The sequence below is a fragment of the Paraphaeosphaeria sporulosa genome (assembly GCF_001642045.1).
Source record: "Paraphaeosphaeria sporulosa strain AP3s5-JAC2a unplaced genomic scaffold CC84scaffold_7, whole genome shotgun sequence".
In the NCBI taxonomy this organism is placed as follows: Eukaryota; Fungi; Ascomycota; class Dothideomycetes; order Pleosporales; family Didymosphaeriaceae; genus Paraphaeosphaeria; species Paraphaeosphaeria sporulosa.
In genome coordinates, this window is record NW_017253366.1 from 1,372,448 (window position 1) to 1,392,907 (window position 20,460).

Below are 20,460 nucleotides of genomic sequence, written 5' to 3' on the forward strand. Positions count from 1 at the left end.
GCAGCGGCCATTCGTAACGACTGGAAAGCCTGTTTCAACTACACCTCCAGGCACTGTTGTCGATCCGGGGTTGTTGGTGGTAGTAGAGCCACCAATGACGGAAGTAATACCGCCCGTAATCAAAGGGACGACTGTAGTGCGCGTGGATGTGGTTCCACCGACTACAGTGACAAAGGTGCTTGTCAATGTAGTAGTCTTCCCATCAACGACTGTAGTAATCGTACTAGTACGGGTAGAGGTAGTTCCGCCGACGAGGGTGGTAATCGTAGTCGTAGAAGACCCCGTAGTTGTGCCGCCGATGACAGTGGTGGTGCCTCCAATGACTGTGGTGCAGCCGGATTGGCAGCCCTCTCCACAGTGGGCGGGTGTACTTCCACAGAAGCCTTCCTGGCTGCAACAACCTCCTGAAGCCCATCCGCCACAGAACATGTTGTTATTGGTCGCACCACAGGTACCGTCAGTTGTTTCGCCGCCTTTCACGCAGTCGCCTGATTGACACCCTGAACCGCAGTGCGCATCACTGTAACCGCACCAACCACCTCTACGAAATGTTAGCGAATCCACTGACCAAAATCTTGCGTTGCACAAAGCTTGACTAACGCTGAACAACAATTTCCGCCAGACCAGTCTCCGCATATGGTGTGAGCATGACCAACACCGCATGTGCCGTCCGTGGTCACATTGGGCGTTAGACCGTTTCCTGCGCCTGAGTTGAAGTCGACACTCCAGGCCATAGTACCACCAAAGCATTGATCGTCGGCCCAAGACTTCTTACGCGCAATAGTGCTCTCGTCGTCGTAGCCAATCCATTGATCATCCCAAGTCACTTCCATCATCAGTGCGTCTGGGAGAAATCGTGGTGTCAGGTTCTTCATCTTAATCAAGTCTTTGATCTCACTGAGTCCCATAGCTCCTTCCTGGTGAGTACAAGGACCAGCCTTGGAAGCGCCTGAGAAAGGACAGCCTAGCGTGTTGCAACTGGGGTCCGACAAGGTGAAGCCTCTGCCGTAAAGGGCGACTCCAAAGTTGATCTTGGAAGGATCCAGTTCATCGAACCATAGAGGAAGCGTGTCGTTCGCGATCTCTCGAATGTCCGATTGACCACGAACGACTGGAGTAATGGTCTTTTGGTTGATGTCCCAGGGACCGTGTAAGTCGTAAGCCATGAACCCGAAAAAGTCCACCGAGCTCTCCATAGCTTTGGCGTCGAAATATCGCAGATACCAGTAATCGGGAGCCAAGGTCAAGCTAATACCGTACTTGGTACCAAACGCAGCACGCATTTCTTGTACGAGGAGCACGAAGTTCTTGGTATCGTCCTCGTGCCCTCCTCGCTCGGGAGCCACAGGGTATTCCCAGTCCAGATCAACACCTTGGAAGCCGTACTTGGACATGAAATCGACAAGCGACTTGATGAAAGCCGCACGATTTGTTGAGCTCGAACACACATTACTCCACGTTTCGTGCGTCGGGTTGGGCGATGGGTCGCTGAAGTCGAAGCCTCCAACGGCGATCCAAGTCTGCAGGCCGCGACTCTTCAGAGCAGTGAACTCGGTGTAAAGCGGGACATCGGCTGCAGTTGCAGGTGTTATGGAGTATGAGGTTGGGTCGATCGATGCGAAAGCATAGTAAAGGTGGGTATATCCGTCCGAAACGATGTCGCTCGGGAAGATGTTGTTGCACCATCGGTCGCGAGTATTGGATCCTTGGTAATAGCCGATTGTGCGTCCCGTCGAAGACCCACTGCCCAAACCGCAGGTGCGGCCCTTCTTGACCTCACAGGAACCAAAGCCATCCTGGCAGGGGAGTGTGTTGTGGACAGGATCACCGTTGACACAATATAATTCAGAGGTGCCGCACCAGCCTGTTGCAGAGCAGCATAGATTCATGCCACACTTGACTTTGCCATCTTTGCTATATTTACCACACATTGCAGTCGCCCCACAAGTGGAGCCAGTGCAGTTACCCACACCACAGTTATCCGGACCGTAGCCACACGTTCCGTGGACGTTGCAACAACTTCCGTCGGCGCAAGTGTCATCTGGCAAGCACTTGGTCGCGTCGCGGCGGACAATACCAGATGTGAGACTCGCTGCGAAAGAGATCATTTCCTGCTCAGCAGCAGCGGCTTGGTCGATGATCTCAGGCGGGGTGAACTGAGGGTGTTGATGCGTAGGATCCGCCAACTGAACAATCTCAGAGCCATTTGGAGCCTGTTCTCGTGCTTCTAAAAGCTGATTAGAGAAAGTAACCGTTGGTTCAAGCTTCGGCATACCTAGGTCAACATTTCCCGATCCGTCTAGCCACGGCAAAACGGAAGCCTGCGTTGTCTTCACACCGAGGTCTGTGAGTAAGAGAACCCAGAAAGACGCGGCGAGCATCCGGGAAGCCATCGTGAAAGGCGGCTCCTAGAAACTGAGGTAGTTTCCCAAGACATTGAAGGCAAGCCCAACTTTATAGACGGTCATTCTCAAGAAGGACCAGCTTCAGAGTCGGCATGTTGTCAACCGTACAAGCAAGTAGCGAGATTGCGTTCGCCATTCCAGACTGTCCCTGTCGTCAAAAAGCCTAGAGCGAAAGACTAATGGATCCCGTAGTGTTCCATCGTCGTATGAAGGATTGGATGCTTGAAAGCTGCTTTCAGATGTTCCTAAGCGCGTCCATTTCTTCTCGTGCGACTCAAAATTCCTACCACTAGCACCCGAGATGAACGGACTCGGCTACTCAGAAGTTCTTACTTCACTCTTTATCCTTGCTAGCTGTGGAACTGTGCGGGCGTATAAGCGTGACAACAAGGCGTACTTGCCGCCAGCGTGAACCGCCGAATGGCCGTGGAATTGGCCAATGTCGTACCGAAGGGAAGTGCATCCGTATGACCATCGTTGTGGGAGGCCGAGTTGCAATCGTATAGCACAATGATGGATGTGCCTATTGTGGTATAGACTGGTTCGAGGGATGAAGTGACCAGATTCAGGGTACAGTAGGCCTCAAACGGGATAATGCTGCGTTATTTCTGGATATGCCGGTTCATGTCAAACGTTCTCGCAGACATGCGAGTACATTTTCAGGGGCGGTTGGTATTCTGTCGCGGCGCTTTTCCACAATGGTACTCGGACAGGACCGCTTCGCAACTTACAGAGCACCTAGTCCGTCCTACCGTTGCTCAAACCTTAAAGCATTAACTAGAATGCGTACCATATGAAGCGGGAGATGGGCAAGCCGCTCCCGAAGACTTGTAGCGGAAGAGGCGGAGGCGGAGGCGGAGCTTAATCCGACAAGCTTTGATGATAGGCGTTGGCGAGGGATACGAGGCGAAACCAAGCGTCGTGCGAGAGCTTGAGAGAGCTTAGCACTGGCGAATCGGCACGCCCAATGAGATTACCGGAAAATGAAAGGAATTTGAAGCCACCAATCGAGCGTTTCAACGGAGCTTAGTACCTCGGGTCATTACATTTTGGGGGCTGTTGGGCACGAGTTTTTTCTGCCTCGACGGCAGATGCGGATGATGCATCGGGCTAAGGGTTCCGCTGCAGGTACGAACCAAATTTTCTAGTGTCTTGGAATAGCAAAAAAATGGATATGTTTGCACGGGATGAAAGGAAGCTGCAATTGGAAGCTCAGTACACTCGAAAGGCTTGCGTATGGTGGGGGCGGCATGAGCGTTAAAGCGTTTTCCAACTTCCTTAATCTACTTATACATTCACGTAAACCGCGACTCGCAAAGTACGCGAAGCATCAGGAAAACCACTTCTTAACACCCTCATCCTCGTCGTCATCGGTCATGATTACCGAGTCATCATCGCTCGCCATCGGGTACTGCTCAATGAACCCTAGTACTGCTCTACCCCAAAGGTCGCGACCCTTGAGCCTCGCGATATGGCTTGGCCAACTTCTAATGTCCTTCGCCAGACGCCTCAACGCGTAATCTTCCATACGCACCAATGGCTCAACCTCAAGTCTTGTTGTCAGCACCATAGCACCTGAAATTGGTAGCCTCGTGAACATCTGTTTTTCAATGCGTGCGTGCAGCGTCTCTGGCTGGAGGAAGCTGATGTTACCCGAGAAGAAATCTTTGCTTTCTTGGACGAAGTATTTCTTCGAGAGATCGACCTCATGCGGGTGAGAGGTCTGGATAAAGGCGACATGGCGCTTGTAGCGAGAGCTGTTGCGATGCCCCTCGATGTACGAAAAGATCTCTGGAAGTCCTGCGGAAATTTAGTAATCAATTGGATCCCTGGATTTTCGTGCAACCTACTCTCCCAGGGTTGAATTGCTTCTTGCTGGCTCTCCACAGAGCAGCCAACTCGAGCTTTGAGGCGCCATCCTGAAGGAAAACACGTTGCACTCGCCAACCTGTCTTCATCAGCATGCTACCTTTCTGAACCTTTCTACGATACTCGGACAAAAGCTCAAGTACAATTGGCCTGCGCATAGCCTACCCTGGGGTAACACACTTGTGCTCAGACTTCCGTCCTGGTACTGTAGACACTGCTTACAATGTGTATTGTGCCGAGAAAGGGCTCTTGACGAAGATACAGAAGTCTTCCCGAGCCAGACGCGCCATAGTGTCGAGCGTTAGCCATCCGTAGGGCCCATCAAGCGGATGGCTTTCTTTCAAGTTGTCGTCGTAAAGCTTCCTCACTCCGTTCTTCTTCTGTTCCCAAAACCGCGCCGGATATCTCGTTGCAAGGAACTTTGCAACTTCTTGCCACAATTCTCCACAGACATCTTCGGCTTCTCTTCCTGGACGCATCTGAATGCAGTCTTCTCGGCAATCTTCTAGGATCTGGTCGCGCGCCGTCATTTGTTCCTTATTATGGTATGACAACCAGTCATCGTGGGCTAGCTCACTGAGACCGAGATCCTCCAGCGTATCGTATCGATGCGGATAGTCCTGTTGATTGTACTCATCGGCCGGCATGTCGACAGGCATGTCCGGAAATTCGAGGCCGTCGCCGCCATCATCTTGCTCAAAAGCTGGGAGTCTCGAGATGCGCTGTCGCAAGCTCGAGCTCTCGAACTCTTGCACCCTCTTGAAGCTCATGGTACTGACATCGCGATCAAAGCGTCTGGAGCCCACAATCTTTTGGCTTTCACGCCGCCTCTTCTCTTCTTCGCGCGCGAGGCGCTCACGGATGCATTGGGGCTGGATGTCGTACTTTGGAAACTTCCTGTGGAGTTGTCCGTCGTAATACCAAAGGCGGGCGAGCCAGGCACCGACACAGCACCACCAGCCAAAGAAGGTCCCCACGACGATAAAGAGGAGTACAAAAGGTGCCCATTCAGCCGGGCCCTGCTCTCTGGTAGCGCTGGAAGTGTCGTTGCATGCCATCCTGTGGAGGGTAACTTTGACTACTAAGCGATAAGAGAAAGAAGAAAACCTGTACAAGTAGCACACTTCACGACCGCTCTTTTAGTGAATGCTAGACTGGAAGTTTAACGTGAGAAGTTCATTCACCTACATCTGTGACACGATACCAACAGCAAAAAAGATTTTATATTCCAGTAAAGCCACTATTCCACTTCACCTGCACCTCTGCTTGAAAGGAGAAATGGAACGCTAGACTTTACCCGACTACTCGAGGCCTTCAATGCTTAATCATTCACAAATTCGTCCGCTTGGTGCATACGATCCCCGCAGAATCTGGATCTTTGTATTGCAAAGAAATGAAGTGCTCCACGTCGAAAGTCTTGAATCTCAATCGCTCGGTAGCATGCATCATCGACTCGCCTTTTACCCTCGCCGGCCGAAGGTCGCATTCCCTCAATAGTCTCGCTATCGCTGCCATGAATTCCACTTGGCTGAACCTCTTGCCAGGACATTGTCTTGGTCCGGACGACCAACCTACAAATTCCGCCCCATCCGGCGTCGCGAACAGCTCATTTCCGGGTTCCCCCGCGTTCTTGATCCAACGGCTTGGTCGAAACTCGTCGACATCTGAGCCCCAGATTGCCGGATCGAAGTGAACCGCGTTGTAATTGATGGACACGAAGGTATGGGGAGGAATGACCATGTCCGTACCGTTGATCTTGAGAACTTGGGACCGATTGCTGGTATACTTGGGTTGCATAGGAATCGCGCTGAAGAAACGTTGGGTTTCGTACTGTCGCGTGTCAGTAAAGGCCTTACCGGATGTGCCCTTGTCGGCTTACCATTAATGCCAGCGTTCGAACTAGCCGTGGAAAGATCTCACTGTAGTAATTCGTACTAGACTCAGTAAGTACTGCATCTACTTCTGCTCTCACCCACTTTTGTATGTCGGGGTAGATAGCGAGCAACGGAATTGCATAGCTTAGTGACGCAGATGTTGTCTCGTGTCCAGCCATGTTAAAGATGAACAAATTGCCGTATAACTCATCATCTGTCAGAGCCAGCCGTTTCCCTTGCTCGGCCTTCTTCTCTTCCTCATTTGCGCGCACGAGAGTGCTAATGAGATTGTCCTTTGGCGCCATGCCGTTTCTCAATGCATCCCGCTCTGCATTGACAGCATCTCTCAAGAACGTGCGCACTTCCTGCACGGCAATCTGCAGTCTTCTCAGTCCAGCTGGAATAAGTATGCTGGGTAACTTTGCCGCCGCAAAGGTAATGGGCGTAAGCATAATGGACAAGGAACCGATGCACGTGTGCATCGCCTCGCCGAAGCTGATACTGTGCCCTGGCTCCACGACCTTGACGCCAGTGTGGAAGTCGTACTCTTTTCCGAATGCAGCAGACATGAGTACGTGCATCGCAACCTTCTCGGTATCGCCTCTTAGCCTGCGCAACGTGATCTCATCTTCCACCAACCACTTCAAAACCATGCTATCGACCTGCTTCAGCGTAGCTTTCCACACCAGTCTCGAATTTGCTTCTTTGAACGCTGGTGATGTGATCTTGCGATGTCTCTGCCAATCGTCGCCATTCACGCTGTTCACATTCTTCCCATAAGTATTGAACATGCTGTACAGGTCTTGGTTCTTGATCCACACACGCCAATTCTTAAACAATTCTCTTGCAGCATCGACGTCAGAAACCATGATGTTAGTCTTGAACGGCGTGACGAGGGCGAAGGCGGGTCCGTGTTTTGCATGTGAGGCGAAGCGGTCGAGTTGCGACCAGCCGATGGTCGTGTAGTCTATTGCATTGCGATCCCATAAGCCAATGACGGACAGGAGAGACCGTATCTTGGGCCCGAGGAGCATCCAGGCGGGGTCTTGCCATGACTCTAGGCGGATGATGATAGGGATGTTGAGGGAACGGGCGGATAGATAGTTTCTGTAGAGGGCGTACAGGCGGTTGGCGAAAACCAAAGCTGCTATCGCCGCAAGGGTGTAACATAATTCGAGGAAGAAGAGCATGATGAGCTATTTTGTAGTAGTGGACTCTAGGGAAGGAGGGCGGGAGGAGCGTATAAAAGCATACTTAGGCGTCCTCGACCATAGATTACCGTGCGGAATCGCCCATAATGGTTAACGTTGCATGCTGACGGGGTGGGACAGTTGACTGGAAGGTACTCATGAAGGCAAGTTCACGGATTGGCTTTCGATTATTCTGACACTTGCGAACACTTTTGCCGTTATGTGTTTCGCAAAGCAGCCACAAGGACCAGGCCCGCTAAGTCTGGGCTAGCGCTGAGCTCAGAAAGGCGACATTAACAAAAGGTACCATATTAGGGAAGGTGTCATGGCTAGTTACCAATGAAATTTGAAGTACAATAATCTAAAACCACGGATCAGTCATGCCATAGCCAATATATAGTCTCTTCCGATAGATAGCCTTGTTGTCCCATGTCATGCAATTGTGCTGCTTAGGGAATTTCAAGCACTCGATACACCGCTGTGGAAATGTTCTTTGGCTCAGAAAAATCTGTACATCAACTATTGCTGCTTCTTCGCGATGGCTTCCTGGGCTATTTCTGCTTTGCGACCTCATCCATAAGCGGCTTGGCGGGCATCGTCGCGAACCTCGCCATCACCTCCAAGTTCTTCTCCTTGCTCATCTTCTCATCACTCTTGCTGACCTCGGCCAAGATCTTGAAGTAGTCGATATAAAATGCAGGCGTGAACGTGTTGAAGAACTTGGCCTCCACGTCAAATGGATTTGAGAAAGTGTGCGGTGCGCGAATGGGTACCGTCACGTAGTCGCCCACTTTGGCGTCAACGATGGTGTTGTCGGGTGCGTGGAAGCGAACGGTACCCTGAGTAACAAGGAACGTCTCGTCGTGCATTTCGTGCCAATGCGCAGGAGGGCCCGCAGTTCCAGCTGGGACGGTGAATTCGGCGCTACCGATGCGGTTATCTTGCACTGTCAGACTGACGGAGGTCTTTGGAAGGTCTCGGGAACGAAATGGTGGTTTTACCCGTCCGCGAGCCATCTTCCATGACTCTGCATGTTATGTGACCTAGCTTGAGGATCTCGCCCGATTGCGCGGGCACAAAGTTGATGGGCCTGCGTGGCATGTCCATCTTGGCGAGAGCCTGTCGGGCTTCGTCGTCCATGATGGCGATGGGCAGAAAGTTGGTGATCAGCTGAGCTGATGTTTACGAAACTGCGATTTGGTATAAGACTGTTTGCGCAAAAGATTAGAGGAGGATCGAGCGAAGACGCGAAGAGGAAGCTAATATATGACAGCAGGTACTACTGCGGAGAGCCGACCAAGCTGCAAGGGAGCAGGAGCTAGCGGAATAGTAATACGAGTGTCCGGCATTGGAGGCAGCTCGCACGACTTCGCCAGATGCTGTGCTTTTCGAAGATCTGGAGCGAATGGGCTCATGTTGTGGCTCTCAGTCGTTGAACCAGGTGCATAAGAGTGGTTCACCAGCGCAGCTTCCCCGCGGCCAGATGCGGTTAGTGCGGGGAAGGTACATCAACAGAGGGCGCATGTTGATACAGCTGCCTAAGCTCGCACGCGAAGCTCCAGAAATTCTAAGAACGCACCACGCTGGTGACTGTCGCCTTTGATCCCTACTAAACCCACCACTCACGCAGTTTCCAGCAGAACCACCGACTAAACCGCCCGAACACAGCATCGATCAGCAGCGATGGCAGAACGCTTCGAAATGCTTGAGAACAACCCGCAGGTGATGAATCACCTTGCCTACGCACTCGGTCTGGACAAGTCACTCTCTTTCTACGACATCTACTCGCTCGACGATCCAGACCTCCTCGCCTTCATCCCGCGCCCTGCCCTCGCACTACTCGTGATCATACCCCTCACGCCGAGCTGGCACGCAGCTCGCACAGCTGAGGACAAAGACACGCCGGACTACGCAGGAAAGGGCGAGGAAGAGCCCGTCATCTGGTTCAAGCAGCTGGAGACCATCGGGCACGCGTGCGGATCTATCGGTCTTACGCATGCTGTGCTGAACAGCGACGCGACCAAGCGCGTTCGGCCTGGCTCGACCTTGGATCAGATCCGCAAAGATGCGCTGCCGAAGACGATGATAGATCGGGCTAAGGTGCTGGAGAACTCGGACGCGTTCGCGAAGGCTCACGGAGATGCCGTCAAGCTGGGTGATACGGCGGCACCAGCATTTGAGGTGGAGAATGGGCAGCACTTTGTAACCTTCGTCAAGGGCAAAGACGGCCATCTTTGGGAGCTGGAGGGTTCGCGGAAAGGCCCGCTGGATCGAGGCGCGTTGAAGGAGGACGAGGACGTACTGAGCCCAGCAGCATTAGAGAAGGGTCTTGGGAGGTTGATCAAGATCGAGGCAGAAAGTGGCGGAGACCTGAGGTTCTCTGCCATCGCCCTTGCCGAAAGTCTGGATTGAGCACTTTCCGGTGAGCTCAAGTTCCGCATAGGCTTCGTCTGATAGTCTTCGTCTGTTAGTCTTCGTCTGATAGCCTTCGTCTGATAGTAATCCAATCAGATCTGGTCGGACCATGGCAAGCCGGCAGTTGAGATGTTGGAGACGCCATCTACGAACCAGCGTTCACACTTGACTGGAAGCTTCACCTCACGCATTAAGGAGCGTTTTCATAGCGGCAAAGAGTGGTTATCAAGCTGACCATTCATGATCGTTCGTCACTGGACGAAATAGAAAGGCGCTTACCAAGAAAAAGATGTGATCATTGCTACATGCGTGACTTGCCTACAACCAACGTTTCCGGCAGGATCATGATGGAAGATAGTAGTTGCGGATGCCAGCGATGAGGGTCGGACTCGGAGCGACATCGCTCCATGAGTGTCGGCAGCATTGTTCGGTCGTCGGTTCGCTGGAGCAATAGTTCGTTCCGGTATCGGCCGCCGCCGCTGCTAGCGGGGTAGTGGGGTAAGCACAAGCGGTCTTGAGAAATGTTTTTGAACGCGCGACCGCCCTCTGATTCTGTAATATTTCAAAATGTCTAACTTCAACATTGTTGTTCTTGCTGGTACGTCTACGCATTGCCTACATGTGCTATTGCTGACTTAGTGATACAGGCGATGGTGTCGGGCCCGAGGTAGGAGCTCCACGAGTATTTCACGACACAAGAGCTCACGCATAGCTTCCAGATCATAGCAGAGGCCATCAAGGTAGGCTTCAAGTCTAATTTGACGCATGCAAGCACATGGCTGACTACTCCAGATCCTCAAAGTGGTCGAGAAGACCACCGACATTAAATTCACCTTCAAAGAGCACCTTTTCGGAGGAGTATGTTGGCTGCCCTCCCAGTCTTGCCTCTTTTGTGTCTAACGACTGCAGTGCTCAATAGATGCGCACAACAACCCTCTGACCGACGAAGCTCTCGCAGCATGCAAATCTGCAGATGCCATCCTCCTCGGCGCAGTCGGAGGCCCTGTAAGCTTCCCATCTGTTCGTAATCGGAACCCTGAACGCTGATATGCGCAGAAATGGGGAACTGGCAAGGTTCGCCCCGAGCAGGGCATTCTTAGACTCCGCAAAGAACTAGGAACCTTTGGCAACCTGCGACCGTGCTTCTTCGCCTCAGACTCGCTCGTCGACGCGTCGCCGCTCAAGGCCGACATCGCACGGGGCACAAACTTTAACATCATCCGTGAGCTTACTGGCGGCATATACTTTGGCGAGCGGAAAGAGGACGACGGTGACGGCAAGGCTATGGACACAGAGCCATACAGCGTTGAAGAAATCGAGCGTGTCGTACGGTTAGCGGGCAACCTCGCCAGCGTAGAGGACCCCCCAGTGCCGGTATGGAGCTTGGACAAGGCCAATGTACTCGCGACGTCGCGGCTTTGGCGAAAGACGTTTGAGCGCATCATGAAAGACGAGTACCCGAACCTAAAATCTGGCACCCATCTCATTGATTCGGCGGCAATGCTCATGATCAAGAACCCCCGGTCGCTGAACGGCGTCATTGTCACCAGCAACCTGTTCGGCGACATCATTAGTGATGAGGCGAGCGTTATTCCAGGCAGCCTGGGTCTGCTTCCCAGTGCTAGTCTGGGTGGTATCCCGGATGGCAAGACCCGCATCAACGGTATCTACGAGCCCATTCACGGTAAGTGTTGCTCAGCCCGCTTCATCGCGTTACATTTGCTAAATATGGCCAGGCTCTGCGCCCGACATTGCAGGAAAGGGTATTTGCAATCCCGTAGCGACCATCCTCTCCGTCAGCATGATGTTCAAGTACTCCCTCTGCCGCCCTGAAATCGCGAAGCACATCGACGAGGCCGTCAAGATAGTTATCGACAAAAACATCCGGACGGGCGATATTGGTGGAACAGCAAATACCTCCGAGGTTGGCGACGCTGTTGCGGCGGAACTGGAGACTCTGCTCAAGAATTAGAAACCTAAAATCAAACTCAAATTTTCGTGGTAATGATGTTCACCATAAATTCATCATAGTGTCCGCATAGTGATCCCATGGGCACCTCATTGTTGCCGCTTACGGCCTGAGATCAGCACATCATTCAACTTTGAGGTCAGCATAAGATGTCTTGATATTGACTCATTGGTTTCAATGCGAAGCCTCCCCACGCGGTCGACTGTCTGAAGGGGATATGTATTCCGGCATGACCGTGTCTTGTGTAATGGTCGGTACCGAATGCTGAGCTTGACTGCGCCCTAACAGCCGCCACCTGAGACTGTCTGGGAGCCTGTATCAATTTCGTCGAACGCGCATTCCAGAAGCAGGAGGAGCTTCCACCAAAGGCTAGATCAAGGCTTCCCTGATGGAGCCTGTCTGTATGTCATACTCGGAAGGCGGCAGAATAGTGCCATGTGATGCGAAGTGTCGTTCCACACTTCGACAACAGCGCGCCCGTTGTACTCAAGAGTATATTCCTGTCTTCCCCTCGAGCGACCTCTTGTGGCTAGGTATACCATGCAAGATATAGACGGCGGCAGGCCGAGTACGTCGCCGGTTGCCGGCGCGGCGTTTGAGATTGCCTTACCTCGTTGAATCCCCTGCAGTGATTGCCAGCAAGGGCGTCTCGCGAATCCACCGTCTTCTTGTCTACAGGCGAGTCGTTGGGTAGGAGTGAGGGCGAATGGGAATTGCTCCACGGCCCCGCATCCGCGCTCAAGGAAGCGCCGCCACCACGGAAGCAGGAAAGCGTGAAACGTTGCCGCGAGAATCCACAACCAAACGCGAGCCAAACTCCGACACCAGCCAACGATCTTGCTATATCACACAAATGCAACGGCTGGCTGTAAACGCTGCAGGTGCCCGTTTCGAAACGCAGGCCTTGCTCCACCCTCTAGCTCGCCCCATAATGACCTTGCGCACAAACTGGCTGCGGGCTTGCCAGGACCCTCTCGAGATCCACTCGCGCGCTCTATTCAGTAGCATGTAGTAGCACAACGGCTGAGACCATGTCCAAATTTTACGGCATTCCATCCCCCCCGGGCGCGCTCTGGACCTGAGTAGTCCGCTTCCATAAAAAGGTTGAATGCTCCCGTGAAGGTAGGTTCGGCATCCTGCGAGACACTCCTTTCCTTGACGGACCTTCACTCCTTTGTACATCTTCTTCACCGGGACGCGGGGCCGTTTCTCTTCTTTCTGTTCTGACATTGCCGCTTCGGGTATTGTTCTTACGTTCTAGCTTTCTCCCTTCTTCGAGCTACATTGTCAACTGACTGCGTTGGCTACTTCCGCGGCAAGCATTGTAAAGAGCAGCTCCTTCGTTCATCTACGACTAGAATATTCTATATAAGGCCACTGCGCTCCTCCCAGATACAACAACACCGAAAGAAAATTCGCGACCAGTGCAGTCTGAAAGAGAAATATCTTATAACTATGCACGCATCCAAGCTCTTGTTTCTTGCGCTGGGAGGCCTTGTCCAGTCGCACATGCACCTTTACTATCCTCCAACGCTGAAGGGTGAAAACAACCCTCACACCCAAGGCGAATCCGACCCTTACCTCAATTATAATTACGGCTGCTGCGGGCGCGAGGTGCCCGGGCCTTGCAAGGGTCATCTCGATCTCGTGGATACAGATGAGGGCAAGCCAGTGGTGACCTGGGCTCCTGGTCAGAAGGTCAATTTCACCCTATCTGGATCGTCGACTACCGAGGTGAAGGGTGGCACGCACTACGGTGGCTCGTGTAGCGTTGGATTTTCCACGGACAAGGGCAAAACGTTCAAGGTTGCCACCACCTGGAATGGAAATTGTCCGCATCGCGAGGGCAGCATCGATCCTTCCACGCAGTCGTTCGACTTCACGGTCCCGGCAGATCTTCCCGCAGGCGATCGGACCATCTTCGCGTGGACTTGGATCAACCGCGAGAAGGAATTCAACATGAACTGTGCAGTCGTTACTATTGCCGGCTCTGATCAGTCTGAAGACCCTGGCTACCAACCAGCGCCTAGCAGCGCTGCTCCGAAGCCGTCCTCGCCGCCGTCTCAGCCGCCCAAAAGCCAGTCGTCCAAGGCCCCGCAACGGCCGACTCAAACACAGCCATCGTCCAGCCAACCTACGGGTTCTGCGCAGTACACCCTAGAAGGCTGCACCTGCTCTTGCCCTTATCAGACTTGGTCGTCGGCGTGCAGCTGCTACGAATGCAAGTCGCCTACCACTAAGCGTCACCTGGTCGAGCGCAAGGTCCTTGAGCTGCACAAGCGCCATCTCCAAAACGCCGAGAAGCTCAATGTGCCTGTTCGACGTGCTGAGACCGTCGCTTGGACCTCTCGCCCCGACATGCTTCTGAGCATCGACTTTCCGGGTGCTTCTTGCCACTCCAAGGGCAACCCATTCGAGCTCGAGTTCCCGGATCCCGGTCCAGACGTCGTTGACGGCGATGGCGAGTATAAGCTTGCGGGCCCTGATTGCAGCTAAGCCTGTAATATCGACTTCTTCTCTTCTTCAGTATTTGCTGGGTGTTGACCACCCAACTATCACTTTTTCTTCGCTTCTGTATACTGTCTGTTTACTTGAATAAGATTTTTTCTTCCTTTGACTATTTGAATAAATGTTTGTTTCCTGCATTGCGGTGGTCGTTAGTGGTTGCATTCTCTAGTTACGTATCAATTCTAAACTTTTCAATGGTCGTCATACACTGTTCTCGCTCAAGACCAACGCCTCTGCAGTACCGGTATTGTGCTACGCCGCACAAATTCACATGTATCGCATCACAGTGACAAAGGACTTTGCACCATTGCAGTTCAATCACTCTTCCAATGTTTTACTGTACCGATTTTCCATTGGTTGACCACTATATTAATAATAAACTCCCGATTTCAATGGCCCCACACAGCACTTTTGATGAAGCCGCACTTTCGTAGATGCAATGTGGGGTTCTTTGGTGATGCACACGCGTCTTCAGAATGGTCAGTATTCCTGCTCCTCGATCATTAGATCGCAAAAGAACAAATCGATAAAGATGCATAGCTTCATACACGCCGCCGTCATGGCAGGCGCGGCCACATTGGCCAGCACGCAAAACACATCCATCCCAGGAGGTCCCACCTTCAACGACTTCCTGCGCTTCTCCTGCTCCGAGCTCAACATCCAACGCATCGATCCGTAAGCCTCACATCTCGCCATATCCACTACTGAACATTCCAAAATAACATTACTAGCCTCGTGACTCCCGGCATAGTCCCCTCACCGCACCTCCACCAGTTTGTGGGCGGAAACGCCCTTGCACCAACCATGGACCCTTCCATGAACATATCCGAGCATGCGACCTGCACAACGTGCACTTACATCGAAGACTTCTCGAACTACTGGACCGCGGTCCTGTTCTTTAAAGCGAGGAACGGAAGTTTTCACCGCGTGCCGCTGATGGGAAATCTGGGGTTGGAGGGACAAAGAGGCGGGATGACGGTGTATTACACGGCGCCGTATGACAAGAAGACCAAGGTCACTGCATTCAGACCTGTAGGCCTCCCTCGATCTTCTGATGCTGCTTTTATTCAGCTAACTTTCGTCAAGGGCTTCCGCATGCTTATCGGCGACCCAGGATACCGCGCACCCAGCCCGATCGCGCAAGAATACAAAAGCATAGCTTTCCGCTGCTTCACAGAGCCCTGGGGTCCAGCGCCCCCAGCATCGGAAATTGGGGGCGACTGGGACACGCGGTATTTTCCGAAAAAGCCGTGTCCGTACGGGTTGCGTGTGAATAACTTCTTTCCGACGTGCTGGGATGGCGTAAATGTGGATAGTACGTATCTCCAGTATTTCGATATCAGCAGCGGGTTAACAACCACCTCTATTTATTCGTTCCTACTCGTTAAGTATACTGAGTTGGACAGGCCCCGATCACAAGAGTCATGTGGCGTATCCGAGCAACGGCACATTTGAGACAAATGGGAAGTGTCCAGATACGTGAGTGGTTTTTTGTTCTTCTTCCATCTGGGAAGCTGCACTCGGATTGCCCCCGTGCCATGTCATTGAACCCACTGCTGATGCGGAACTCCTCCAGTCACCCAGTAAAGCTCCCCCAAGTCCTCTACGAGACAATCTGGAACACCTCAGCTTTCAACGACCCGTCGATGTGGCCGATAGACGGCAGCCAACCCTTCGTCTTCAGCATGGGTGACACCACTGGATATGGCTGGCATGGTGACTATCTGTTTGGGTGGAAGGGCGATGCGCTGCAGAGAGCGATGGATAGGTACTGTGGGACTGACTGTCCAGTGCTGGAGACGCAGAGTATAGAGAAGGCGAACAAGTGTGCGAAGGCTGTGGTTGTGAATGAAACTGTTGATGGGTGGCTAGGGGAGATACCTGGCGGTGTAGAGGTTACTTCATGAGCAAAATAGGGAACTGCGCTATTGGGTCCTATATAAGGGGCCAGCAGAGCTATATTAACCATGTGTATTGCCCGAAGTCATATATATACAGTATCTAGGGACTAGACCCTCCAATATCACAGCGATGAGACTTGACAGTTGGATGATGCTCGAGTGAAAATTGGGTTTACTTGGCAATGTGGCACCATGCAAAGAGGTAGTGACATCGGGATTAAGTTTGCTTCATTGTCTCAACTCAGGCTATCACGGCCGAAAGTGTTGGTGCAAAATACTACTTCGATCCGCCTTTGCGGCCAGCCTCCTTCGCCGCCTCACTGCCTGGCTCGAACGAACCAGATGATGCCTTTCCACCCATGGAAGCAATCTCGCGCTACATCACCGTATTAGTAAGTACTATTGCACCGACGCATTGAAGAAACCAACCTGCTTGTCGGCGTCCATAGAGGCAAAGCCGCCTGAGTGAGATGCCTGTCCACCCTTGGAGGCGATGTTCTGGACCTCCTCCTTGGGGCGGTTGGCGAAGTTTCCGGGATTATCGTTGCCAGACATATTGCTTTGGTGGTAGGGTATTGATAGGAAGGTGAAGTGGTGCTGAGATGTTGTGGCTGTGGTGTTGGGCGTTTGAATTGATTGCAGGTTCGAGCTGGTCAATGAGGGCTTTATATACTTCGCGGACGGTCCCAGGTGTTGCTGTCGTCACAGGACTCTCAGGTCAGCACGGCTCATTAGCACCAAAACAGCGACAAAGCGATGATAACGCATGTATGATGCTATGCCGAGATCGCCGATTACCTAGGTATTCAAATGATTATGTCCCTACACACTAGTCTTATTCACCAATGCTTCGCATAGCATCACGGATACTCAACCGAGTCATCTACATCATCGCTGTTGCGATCCTGGGAGCTCCTCTCATAATAAACGTGACGTCTACATGTCACGCCAGTGAAGTGACGACACAAGAACATTTCAGGTACCACGGATGGATCTGAATAGATCTGGCGCTAGCGAGGAACCGTATTCTCGATCGAGGTATCGGAAAGTGGGTTTTGCGGGGATGAATTTCCATGATGTCGAGATGGAAGGAGATTGGGATGGTGGCTGGTAGATCAGCAACGCTAGTCTCGTTCCTGACAAAGCACGTGAACACGCGATCGCGCGTTACGTGACGGTGATGACAGTCCTAGACTCGATGACGAAGGATTCGGCAATTGACCAGCATCATTTGGGTCGTAAATTGTGTTGTCAATGAATCCAAATACTCACCTTTCGTCATTGCAGCAAATTTGGAGTGCTGAAAAGGTTGTGGGGGATCTTGGAGCCGCCTGGGGCCGCTCGTCACACACGCCTGCACTATCTTCAACGTGTGACGCATTCCATACGGGATCAGATTCGCTCTCTGTGCTTTTGGCCAGCTCTGGATGGATGCAGATGTACACTTTCAAGGCAACAGCATTCGAGAGCTTCCGAGGTTCTTACAACCGCCGAGTCTGGGCGATAAGACTCTGGCCGCTCTAATGGATCCTTAAGGGCATGGGAATTATTTTATTGTACATCAGTGATAAATTTAGAAATTGAGACCGCCCACTGCATACAAGTATCAATAATTATCCTAGTTGGAAACAGACTGCAACATCTACATCATTGATCGCGCCTTCGGCTAGCCTCTCACGTACATCGTCACCCAATCCTTTTCTTCCCTTCCACACCACAATCCACCCAGTGCATCCAAGATATCAGGAAAGCATGGATTTCAGATGGAAGAGGAAATAGACCATACGACTACGGAGAAGTCCATGCCGTAGAATGGGCGGAGATAGTATTACGCCGTTTGGTTCAGGTAGCGAAATTTGTTTGGATCAAATGCCGAGATCTAGTCAACCTTTCGCGGGGTGATTTACGTTTGCGAAGGCCATATTCTGGTGCTCAAGGCGATTGAACAAGCGCAGATCGATGAGTTGCACACCATATGAAGTATTGTTTGGCTCTGCGAACCTTCGGCGTAGAAGGAACCAAGGCCTTACTGACTGTTGATGAAGGTGCGGCGAGGCGGTGCATCATGGGGGCCAAAGATTCTCCGCAGCATTCGGGCCTTTTGCTGGAGATCCCAGAGATAATCAAATTATAGTCTCCACAAAATCGTCGAAGAGCAGGGGGAAATCGTCTTGCCAGTCATCCGACTGCTTCTGACCAGACTCGATATCCCGTTCAGATTCAGTGCTACCACCCCTCGTCCACTCTCGGACGTTCAACATCGACAGTTTCGAAACACCAACAAACGCATCGACAAGCCTCGCGATGGAGTCAAACAAGGTCATCCTGGACGAATATCAGGCCCGGAATCGTGAACCAAAGAATGCAACAATAAGCATCGAGGGTTGGGTTTGAGTCCTCGTTAATATAGAATATAGCTAGATGGGGCTATGTTGCACGCCTTGTTCGTGCTAGGGCAAATTTTGGTGCCTCAGGTGTAACGGCTAGGCTGCTACGATTGCAACAGCTTGACTGGCAAGTCACCTCTGAACAATTTTTATTTTTATTTTGCCCTATTTCCGCCTTTCCTGCTGCCTGGATGCGGTAGTCTGGAGAAGCCCAAATCAATAATGAACAATTCTGCAATATGCAATGACAGTCGTGGGACAAAAGCATACCGATACTATATTATTGTACTAGAGATACATTTACACGTGTTGCACCTCGATAACTTCTAGAGGTCTGACAATGGCCTCCACCCTCAGCCTCGTTGTGCAAATGTATTCGAGCTAGTGCTAGAGCCGTCCATCGATTATACATAGACTGGAGGAGGTCGTGCTTGGGCATAGGAACATAGTGACTTAACAAAAAGCGAAAATTCGGTCCAGCTACGGCCGTAGATCAACCAAAGGTAGAGGAAGCGCGAACGATCAAACGGCACACGCGTACTTGCGAACAGTTAAGCTCGCAGCTTCCGTTTTGACTACTGCCTCTAGACATGGTGCCTTACGGTTCTTGCCAGAGACACCGTATCGTCTTCCTATTCAGCTTATTCAATCACGCCAGAATTCCACTGCTACTGCGAAGTATGCGTCCCCGAGAGCGATCAGCTCCACCCAATAAGCACAGCCCTGTGGCAAGGTCTTAGCCTAAAATGGTAATAAAGCTGCAGATGCGCTCCGCCCTCCTTGGCTAGCGGGGCTGTACAGCGGAACATCAAAGAAAGACTAACACAAACTACGACTTCTCCACATTCCAGGAGGATATCCTCCGTCGTGAAATGATCAGCGTAGAGCGACATGGCTGACATCTAGCCAAGGGTTATACGAGCCACAGGTCCTTGTTCGCAGCCATCATTGGTTCGGATCCTGCGTGCCCAGTGTCGCACGCCTGACTCGGCTCCTTGTAGGGCAGCCTTGCGGCAGGCTGTGACGAAGCCAAGAGATGCTGTGTAAGGCCGAGTGCCGGTGAAGCTGAGGTAATAAGTACTGCGCAGTACGCTGTTGTTATGGTAGTACCATAGGAAGTCGCGACAGCAAATTTCCACAACATTGTACCACTTCAATAAACATCAAACAAGTCCATATCCTCACAATGGTCCAGTGGTACCCGCGCGACACCCGCTGGCACGGCGTCCAAAAACACTACTTCAATGCCTCTACCTTCAAGTCCCTTGTCCTCATCGCCTACGTCATCCTTATCGTCGTCGAAAGCGTCCTCATGCGCCGCTGGTTCCGAGAAGAAACCTACGACTTGAGTACGACCGAAGGACCGTAAGTCTTTACTCCACACACTTAACCCCCAGGGCTCCTACTAAATCGCTCTAGATGGTTCTTCTGGTCCCGCACCGGCATCTACCTCATCATCGACGCCGTCTTCTCCCTCGCCATGGCGTACTTCACCTGGAAAAACAACTGGCACCCCGTAGCCGCGCTCGTAACCAGCATCCTACTTTTCTGCTTATGGGTCGCCGCCTGTCTTCTCAATACGTTCGTTGTATACAGCAACGAGTACTCCTTCAAGCATTTGGATGAGTGGAGGCGCATCGCATATGGGGAGTCGGGGCTGCAGGCTACGATTTCGGTGTGCTACTTTGTTATGATGGGGTTTGCGGCGAAGGCGGTGCATGACTGGAGGAAAAACAAGACCGGGATGGGTGGCAGGAATCGCAGGGTTGATGAGTTGGTCTTGGAAGAGAGGGGGGAGGCTAAGGGGAGGGTGAGCGACGCGGAGTTTGTGCCTTACGGTCATGCAGAACAGGGGAGAACGGTTTGATGAGCGATGATGTTATGAATGCGTGCTTGTATATTAGCTTGTAAGACTGTAAGGATGACGATAATTTGTAATTGT

General features: G+C 52.0%; 10 protein-coding genes across 10 annotated transcripts; 5 read left to right on the plus strand and 5 right to left on the minus strand.

The window, feature by feature from the left end:
• Nucleotides 1-683: 683 nt before the first annotated feature.
• On the minus strand, nt 684-2,060 carry CC84DRAFT_1075523 (glycoside hydrolase; the record flags this gene model as incomplete). Its single annotated transcript, XM_018173713.1, has 1 exon — nt 684-2,060. A coding segment is annotated over one exon (1,377 nt), but the record flags the coding sequence as incomplete, so codon positions are not given.
• A 1,675-nt stretch (nt 2,061-3,735) lies between these two features.
• On the minus strand, nt 3,736-5,397 carry CC84DRAFT_1249309 (uncharacterized protein; the record flags this gene model as incomplete). The annotated part of the gene is made up of 3 exons (XM_018184279.1): nt 4,497-5,397; nt 4,256-4,353; nt 3,736-4,205 (listed from the first exon to the last, which is right to left on the minus strand). The coding sequence occupies exons 1-3, from the start codon at nt 5,330-5,332 to the stop codon at nt 3,736-3,738; spliced, it is 1,404 nt and encodes a 467-aa protein (XP_018034256.1). The 5' UTR covers nt 5,333-5,397.
• A 206-nt stretch (nt 5,398-5,603) lies between these two features.
• Nucleotides 5,604-7,338, minus strand: CC84DRAFT_1249311 (cytochrome P450; the record flags this gene model as incomplete). Its single annotated transcript, XM_018184280.1, has 2 exons — nt 5,604-6,104; nt 6,154-7,338. The coding sequence occupies 2 exons, from the start codon at nt 7,336-7,338 to the stop codon at nt 5,604-5,606; spliced, it is 1,686 nt and encodes a 561-aa protein (XP_018034257.1).
• A 411-nt stretch (nt 7,339-7,749) lies between these two features.
• CC84DRAFT_872379 (RmlC-like cupin) lies at nt 7,750-8,749 on the minus strand. Its single transcript, XM_018187737.1, has 2 exons — nt 8,340-8,749; nt 7,750-8,278 (listed from the first exon to the last, which is right to left on the minus strand). Exons 1-2 carry the CDS (start codon nt 8,476-8,478, stop codon nt 7,890-7,892), a joined length of 528 nt encoding a protein of 175 aa, XP_018034258.1. The 5' UTR covers nt 8,479-8,749; the 3' UTR covers nt 7,750-7,889.
• A 244-nt stretch (nt 8,750-8,993) lies between these two features.
• On the plus strand, nt 8,994-10,160 carry CC84DRAFT_1166049 (cysteine proteinase). Its single transcript, XM_018178862.1, has 2 exons — nt 8,994-9,796; nt 10,033-10,160. Exon 1 carries the CDS (start codon nt 9,022-9,024, stop codon nt 9,748-9,750), a length of 729 nt encoding a protein of 242 aa, XP_018034259.1. The 5' UTR covers nt 8,994-9,021; the 3' UTR covers nt 9,751-9,796; nt 10,033-10,160.
• Nucleotides 10,161-10,297: 137 nt separating this feature from the next.
• Nucleotides 10,298-11,769, plus strand: CC84DRAFT_1260949 (3-isopropylmalate dehydrogenase). Its single transcript, XM_018185026.1, has 7 exons — nt 10,298-10,351; nt 10,401-10,420; nt 10,473-10,493; nt 10,546-10,611; nt 10,663-10,758; nt 10,810-11,437; nt 11,490-11,769. The coding sequence occupies exons 1-7, from the start codon at nt 10,321-10,323 to the stop codon at nt 11,723-11,725; spliced, it is 1,098 nt and encodes a 365-aa protein (XP_018034260.1). The 5' UTR covers nt 10,298-10,320; the 3' UTR covers nt 11,726-11,769.
• Nucleotides 11,770-12,859: 1,090 nt separating this feature from the next.
• On the plus strand, nt 12,860-14,403 carry CC84DRAFT_1166051 (uncharacterized protein). Its single transcript, XM_018178863.1, has one exon. The coding sequence runs from the start codon at nt 13,178-13,180 to the stop codon at nt 14,216-14,218; it is 1,041 nt and encodes a 346-aa protein (XP_018034261.1). The 5' UTR covers nt 12,860-13,177; the 3' UTR covers nt 14,219-14,403.
• Nucleotides 14,404-14,789: 386 nt separating this feature from the next.
• CC84DRAFT_1188440 (uncharacterized protein) lies at nt 14,790-16,137 on the plus strand (the record flags this gene model as incomplete). The annotated part of the gene is made up of 5 exons (XM_018180990.1): nt 14,790-14,905; nt 14,962-15,262; nt 15,317-15,545; nt 15,637-15,709; nt 15,807-16,137. The coding sequence occupies 5 exons, from the start codon at nt 14,790-14,792 to the stop codon at nt 16,135-16,137; spliced, it is 1,050 nt and encodes a 349-aa protein (XP_018034262.1).
• Nucleotides 16,138-16,408: 271 nt separating this feature from the next.
• CC84DRAFT_1188442 (uncharacterized protein) lies at nt 16,409-16,686 on the minus strand (the record flags this gene model as incomplete). Its single annotated transcript, XM_018180991.1, has 2 exons — nt 16,409-16,507; nt 16,561-16,686. 2 exons carry the CDS (start codon nt 16,684-16,686, stop codon nt 16,409-16,411), a joined length of 225 nt encoding a protein of 74 aa, XP_018034263.1.
• A 2,904-nt stretch (nt 16,687-19,590) lies between these two features.
• Nucleotides 19,591-20,441, plus strand: CC84DRAFT_1166052 (uncharacterized protein). The gene is made up of 2 exons (XM_018178864.1): nt 19,591-19,883; nt 19,938-20,441. The coding sequence occupies exons 1-2, from the start codon at nt 19,705-19,707 to the stop codon at nt 20,383-20,385; spliced, it is 627 nt and encodes a 208-aa protein (XP_018034264.1). The 5' UTR covers nt 19,591-19,704; the 3' UTR covers nt 20,386-20,441.
• The last annotated feature ends 19 nt before the right edge of the window (nt 20,442-20,460 follow it).

Coding starts and splice junctions, on each gene's coding strand:
- CC84DRAFT_872379 (XM_018187737.1), bottom strand. CDS start 8,478: ATGGACGACGAAGCCCGACAGGCTCTCGCCAAGATGGACATGCCACGC. Junction 8,279..8,339: donor GGAAGATGGCTCGCGGACGG/GTAAAACCACCA, acceptor TGACAGTGCAAG/ATAACCGCATCGGTAGCGCC.
- CC84DRAFT_1166049 (XM_018178862.1), top strand. CDS start 9,022: ATGGCAGAACGCTTCGAAATGCTTGAGAACAACCCGCAGGTGATGAAT.
- CC84DRAFT_1166051 (XM_018178863.1), top strand. CDS start 13,178: ATGCACGCATCCAAGCTCTTGTTTCTTGCGCTGGGAGGCCTTGTCCAG.
- CC84DRAFT_1166052 (XM_018178864.1), top strand. CDS start 19,705: ATGGTCCAGTGGTACCCGCGCGACACCCGCTGGCACGGCGTCCAAAAA. Junction 19,884..19,937: donor TTGAGTACGACCGAAGGACC/GTAAGTCTTTAC, acceptor AAATCGCTCTAG/ATGGTTCTTCTGGTCCCGCA.
- CC84DRAFT_1260949 (XM_018185026.1), top strand. CDS start 10,321: ATGTCTAACTTCAACATTGTTGTTCTTGCTG. Junction 10,352..10,400: donor CAACATTGTTGTTCTTGCTG/GTACGTCTACGC, acceptor TTAGTGATACAG/GCGATGGTGTCGGGCCCGAG. Junction 10,612..10,662: donor AAGAGCACCTTTTCGGAGGA/GTATGTTGGCTG, acceptor TAACGACTGCAG/TGCTCAATAGATGCGCACAA.